General features: G+C 47.0%; 1 protein-coding gene across 1 annotated transcript in view; it reads left to right on the top strand.

Moving 5' to 3' along the window:
- The first annotated feature begins 2489 nt into the window (after positions 1-2489).
- MYOCD (myocardin) overlaps positions 2490-6847 on the top strand; it is a 117626-nt gene continuing 113268 nt past the window's right edge. The window contains 1 exon segment of the mRNA XM_032199904.1: positions 2490-2632. Within this exon segment, the coding sequence (XP_032055795.1) occupies positions 2490-2632 (143 nt within the window).

Below are 6847 nucleotides of genomic sequence, written 5' to 3'. Positions count from 1 at the left end.
AGAAGGAGACTCTTGTGTGTGTCTGAAGCTGCGTCCCAGCATTGTCACCTCTATCCATTCCTTACACTACCATCCATCACTCACACCCCTTCTAATGGATCCCATTAGCTGTTTTCTAGCTGCAGAGACATCTTTCCCCATATGGTGCCAGGAGCTGGGGTTGCCAATACAGAGCCTGTGCTCAGTGGTGCCATAAGAGAAAGTGTTAGAACTTGAGCACTATTTACATAAAAGGGGGTTCCTCTCCATCCTGTCTCAGCACCTAATGAACCCACACTGGTGGGCTCTCCAAAGAGTCTGTTCCTACTGCTATTTGGAGCAAAGAACAGCTTTTTTCCAAACTGTTGGGAGTGGAGAGATTCCAAGAACAGATAGATCTCTGGGCTGAACACCCTGGGATAAGAACTGGAAGTGGTTCAGAGTGGCCACTGTTTCAGCTGATGCTTGACCTCTCCATTCAGGCCCATCACTTAGGGTCTCTTCATAGCCTGAAACAAGAAATATGTGCTTTTGGGAGCAGATCACCCTTCTTGCTCTTCAGCTTACAGATAGGCACCATGACTGTGCCTGTTTCACTCTGGTGAATATGAAGGGAGTCACCTGAGACACACTGTTCTCAAGGTCCTGGATATTTACTGGAGACTGCTGGTGTTCTGGGTCTGATAAGGAAGGTGGCAGTGGGCACCATTTCAGATTTTGCACAGGCATCAGCTAAGGGATTTTGTATAGCACAGGCCTCCCCCTATTTCCACCTTGTTTAACAAGGATTTCAAACTGTTTACCTCTTAGAAGGCTAATGCTGACCCAATATTTCTATAAAAAATCACAAGGTTTTGCAGAAGCAGCAGGCAGACATAAAAGCAGCAGTTGTTTGCCATTGCCTTTTCACATTTCATCACTCAGAAATGTTCCCATGAAATCACCCCCAGAGCCTGCTGCAGGCTCTGCCAGGCATGCCCACACTTCCTTTGTTTACAGGCACTTTGCATGAACTGGGAGGAGATACTGTTGCCTCAGTTCTGCATCAATGTAAGCAGGAGCATAAGGAAGTCTGACAGATCTTTGGGAAGTCTTGCTGATCACAGAATCACAGAATCCCAGAATGGCTGAGGTTGGAAGGGACCTCTGAAGATCATCCAGTTAAACCCCCTCGCAGAGCAGGATCACCTAGAGCACCTTGCGCAGGATGGCACCCAGGCAGGTTTTGAATATCTCCAGAGAAGGAGACTTCACATCCTCTCTGGGCAGTCTGTTGTAGTGCTCTGTCACCCTCCCAGTAAAGAAATGCCCCCTCACACTGAGCTGGAACCTCCTGTGCTTCAGTTTGTGCCCGTTGCTTCTTGTTTTGTCACTGGGCACAACTGAAAAGAGACTGGCCCCATCCTCTCGACACCCTCCCCTCAGGTATCTATATATACGTTACTGAGATCTCCCCTCGATCTCCTCTTCTCCAGGCTAAACAGGCCCAGTTCTCTCAGCCTGTCCTTGTGCAACAGGCACTCCAGTCCTCTCATCATTTTAGGAGCCCTCCTCCGAACTCGTTCTGGTACTTCTATGTCCCTCTGATACTGGGGAGCCCAGAACTGGGCACAATGCTCCACGTGTGGCCTCAGCAGGGCCGAGCAGCTGGGGAAGATCACCTCCCTTGAGCTGCTGGCAACACACTTCCGAATGCAGCCCAGCATCCTCTCAGCCTTCTGGGCCACAAGGGCACATGCTGCCTCCCTCCTGGTCTGCCTGCTGTCCACCAGGATGGCCAGGTCCCTTTCTGCAGAGCTGCTCTCCAGCAGGTCATTCCCAGCCTTTAGTGGTGCTTGGGTTATTCCTCCTAGGTGCAGGACCCTGCAGTTGCCCTTGTTGAACTTCATAAGGTTCCTCTCAGCCCAACTCTCCAGCCTGTCGAGGTCCCTCTGAATGGTGCACAGCCCTCTGGGCTATCAGGTACTCCTCTGGGCTTTGTGTCATTAGCAAACTTGCTGAGGGTACACTCCGTTGCGCTGTCCAGGTCATTGAAGAATAAGTTGAACAATGCTGAACCCAATACTGACCCCTGAGGGACACTGCTAGCCACAGGCCTCCATCTAGACTCTGCGCCTCCAAGCACAACCCTCTGAGCTCTGCCATCCAGCCAGTTGACAATCCATCTCACAATCCACTCATCTAGGCTGCACTTCCTGAGCTTTTCTATGAGGATGTTATGGGAGACAATGTCAAAAGCCTTGCTGAAGTCATGATAGACCACATCCACCACTCTCCCCTCATCCATCCAGCTAGTCATCTCATCATAGAAGGATATCATATTGGTTAAACATGACTTCCCCTTGGTGATTCCATGCTGACTACTCCCAATCACCTTCTTATCCTCAACATGCTTGGAAATGACCCCCAGGATGAGCTGTTCCATCACCTTTCCAGGCATGGAGGTGAGGCTGACTGGCCTGTATTTGCCTGTGTACTCCTTCTTGCCCTTTTTAAAGACTGGCATGATAATGGCTCTCTTCCAGTCCTCAGGCAGCTCTCCTGTTCTCCACGACCTTTCAGAGATAATGGAGAGTGGCCTAGCAATAACATTGGCAAACTCCCTCAGCACCTGTGGGTGCATTCCATTTGGAATGGAATTTGTGGAAGTCAAGTTTGCTTAAATGATCTCTGACCTGATCCTCTTCAACCAAGGGAAAGTCTTCCTTTCTCTGGACTTCCTCTCTTGTCTCCAGGGTCTGAGACTCCTGAGGGCTGATTTTAGCAGTAAAGACTGAAGCAAAAAAGGCATTCAGCAACTCTGCCTTCTCCATATCATTTGTCATGAGGACACCTGCACCATTCAGCAACAGGCCAACATTTTCCCAGTCTTCCTTTTTCTACTGATGTATTTTAAGAAGCCCTTCTTGTTGACCTTGACATCCCTTGCCAGATTTAATTCTAATTGGGCCTTGGCCTTCCACGTCACATCCCTGCATACTCTGAGAGTGTCCGTATATTCCTCCCAACTGGTCTGTACCTTGTTCCACATGCTGTAAACTTCTATTTTCTGTCTGAGCTTTGCCAGGAGCTCCCTGCTCATCCATGCAGGTCTCCTGTCCCCTTTGCTTGACTTATTGCTAATAGGGATGCACCGATCTTGAACTTGGAGGAAGTGATACTTGAATACTGACCAGCTGTCTTGGACTCCTCTTCCTTCCAGGGCCCTAACCCATGGGATTCTTTCAAGTAGATCCCTGAAGAGGACAAAGTTTGCTCTCCTGAAGTCCAGGGTCACAATCCTACTTTTTGCCCTCCTCACAAGATCCTGAACTCACCAGTTGGTCACCCTAGGAGAGACACCTCTGCCAAAATGTCTCACTGGTTACATCACTGAGCCCTGGCAGCCTCGCTATCCTCTAATGGTCACCACATGTCACTAACATGTCAAACCATAGTCATTCAGTCTAGTTTTTAAAGTTCTTTTCAATTATGACATTTTCTACTGCTCTTTCCTTGTTACCACATTATGACAGCACCTGCAATACTGGACATACTATGTCTTCTCCAAAAGAATAGATTAGCTTCTAGGTGCTACTACAATGTAATAAATTACCTTATACAGGGAATCTTCATCCGAGGAAGGGCTTCTAGGTGCCAGAAATGTCCTGTGGAAATGTATGCACAAACCAGGGAATTATTTCCCAAGGAGTTCATGGCAGTGAATCTGTTCATTATGGATGCACACTACCTTTAAGTTCAATTATTACAAAAGCATACAGTTTTTGTCGATCTGGTTTTGTCCTAGATATTCTCAGCAAAGTTACATGGCTGACAGAGATGTGGATCCTGGGAGGATCTGGGTTAATAACTCATTTCCTAATCACCACTTCCTCTGCTATTTTTCACCACTTAAAGCTTCATTCTATGAAAAATGAAGGATAAGTCACTTCTTTTGAAAATAGCTTGAGGGGATGGGGCTGAGGGCAGAGCTGAGATGTTCTCCTGAGAACAGGCCCTATCTCTCATCATCTTCCACAGGCCAAAGGCCAGGAGCTGTCCTGAATGAAGACAGCTGCCACTTTCTATCAGAGGACTCTTTGCTGATGTCTCAGGCCACATAGCCTTTGGGCATCTTGGAGCAGATATCAACACTGGGAATTTGGAGGCTGGGAAGGAGATATTACCCTAAAATCTCTGGAGTGCAAAGAGTTGGCAAACTTTGCTGAGCACAGGGGTTCATGATGTGACCAAATACTAGGAGAATTTGCCTTGAGTGAAGATTTTATGGCATCATGTTTGCATAGCTTTGTTCACTGAGTCTTGGCACTGGCTCCATGGAGGGATTGCACAAAAAGCTGCATAAAATAACCCATCAGTGGAGGGGGGTATCCAGTATCCAGGCTTGTGGCAAGTTTTTTCGATTTGTTTTCCATTCACTGAGGAAGTCTCCTGGCTCCCTTTCCAGGCAGCCCTCCTTAGCAGCAGCTCCTTGCATGGAAGATGAAGTGGTGAGCAGGTCACTTCTCCAGGGCATGGGAGGAATGTGCAGATCTGTGGGAAAGAGCCTGTAGGCTCCACACAGTACCATTGCACTCAGCTCCATCAGAGCACAGGGCTTTCTGCATCCTCAGGAGGCATGAGGCAGTTCACTGAGAGGAATCATCCAAAGGGGACATCATCTGCAAGGAAAACAGCAAAATAATAGCCATGGTACATTCCCTGGCAGCCCTGGGATGGTCTCAGAAGAGCAAAGGTCTCTTGTTGTTCAGGGTGTGGGGCTTCTTCTTCAGGGTGTCATCTTCCTTGCCAAACTTGACATGGCCCTAAGGAAGACCAGGCAGGGTTCCTGATGAAGCTTGTACGTAGTAGGGTTTGATCAGCATCTGCAATACAAAAGTGCAAATGTCCATGAAACTTCTGCCCACAGGAATCCAGAGCTACTCTTACTGTCTCAGCACTGTAAACATCAGCTAAAACACACAAAGTCCATGTTTAGTGAGATGGTTTTATCAGCAACATTCCTGCAAGCAGAAGTCCAGGAATACAAACACACCACAACAAACATGTGAAGAATTTGATAAGGTTGAACTGCATCTCTGAACAACTTTCTTCTGTTTTTTCTCTTTGGGTATTTAAAGATTTATGTTGAGTCAGGATCGCCTAAGAAGCACTTCACTTGAATTAGAGCTAAATGTATTTACTTCCACTTCAACATCTGATGGAGCAAACAGGAAAGCAGGCAAGGATTTAGATGGATTCAGTATCTGAGGATGTATAATCTATGCTTGTTTCCATCTTGCATGCAGGAGGTGGCACAAGGGAAAAGGTGAGAAGGTATAAAGTGAACAAGATTAGATGTATGGGTCCAACTTGAACAGGGAGTAACTGGTCAGACCAACAACGCTATTAACATTGCATCACGTAACATAAGGGAGGGGGGCAGCCTTCTGAAAGTGTGATTCATCAAACCATTCCCAAAGATAAGAAGCAAAGTGTGTTTCAGGGTGTTGCACCTAAACTTATGCATGCTACCAGTAAGAGCCAGGTGTCTAAGCATGGGACTCTCATGCCTATACAGATGTCCCAGATATGACAGATATTACTGTAGGGACACTCCATTTCCTTTTCTTCTCTCTTCCCTTCACCCCCCCCCCCAAAAAAAAAAAAATAATAATAATAAAAAAAAATCTGTTTTACTCTTGATGTTTTAGTTGTTGTTTTCTTTTTGTTTGCTTTGTTTGTTTGTTTGTTTGTTTGTTTGTTTTCTAAGAAGAGGTTACAGTTTTAAAAGATTAAAATATTTTAAAATAATACTGTGAAAATTCACAAGTGACTTGCTCTCCTATTTTTATTTATCGTGTTTATTTTGCAGTATCCTGGAGAATTCAACTTCTTATCCCAATTAGGGGTAAGGGAGAATTATAAAAATCACAAAAAAGTTTTGTGGTGTGGGAAAATGACTTTCTTCCAGCTCTGATAAACTTGAAGCAGCGTGCAGAGCTTGAGGCAACATGCATAGGTGGATGGTGTGTTTGAGCTCTTCCTCCAGTTAAAGCTGGGTGTTTTCACAATGGCACTTCTGCAACACCTGAGTAGTACTAGGCACCCAGATTGGATGAGGGCAGTGACAGCTCTGGGCTTAGCCCTTTAGATGAACAACTGGCTGTGAGCATACCTGCAGATTGTTCCAAAATAGAGGCCAGTAAAGGGAGGTCAGGACACACTGCTGCATGGCCAGCCATGTCCCAGGTCCATGCCTCCATGAACACACATGTGCCTGTGCTGCACTTGCTTTGGTTTCTGGTCTCTGAACCTTCTCCCTTCCATACAGCGATGTTCGTCCCCAGAGAGCAGGACAGCAGATCTTGGAGTCAAAAGAGTACATGGTGTCTGTGGGCATTGCAACAGCTGCTGGGGAGGTGGAGGAGCAGGGGAATTGTAGAAGGGCATTCTGGCTGGTTGTACTGCTGCATTGCCTCCTCCTGCAAGAGTGGGAGGAAGGCTGTACCGCAGGGTGTCGCAGCAACCTTGCAAGCCACTGATCCAGAGGCAGTTGGTTGCCTGAGGGTCACAAGGCTCGGGCTCTGTCAGTGTTAAGCTCAGCATCCATCTCCAGTCCTTGGGGATGGTGAAACTTCACTGGGAAGTGGCAGTGACATTCAGGCACTACCTCCTGCCAGGAAATCTGTGCCTGTTCCTGAATGTTCATGCATGAGACGAAGTGTCTGGACATTGTGGATCTGCACCAGTCTACCCCAGGGAAAGATCTGGTCAGGGGCGCTGTAGTTGTGTAGTTCCTGACAAGATTGACAAGGGTAGCTTTCAGAAGACCCTGAATTTAAGTGCTGAAGTCCTTGGAAAAGAGACGCAACCAAACTCCATATGG

This window comes from Aythya fuligula, chromosome 18, assembly GCF_009819795.1.
Source record: "Aythya fuligula isolate bAytFul2 chromosome 18, bAytFul2.pri, whole genome shotgun sequence".
In the NCBI taxonomy this organism is placed as follows: domain Eukaryota; kingdom Metazoa; phylum Chordata; class Aves; order Anseriformes; family Anatidae; genus Aythya; species Aythya fuligula.
The sequence above is the reverse complement of the archived record's forward strand: the minus strand, read 5'-3'. Positions and strand labels throughout refer to the sequence as shown.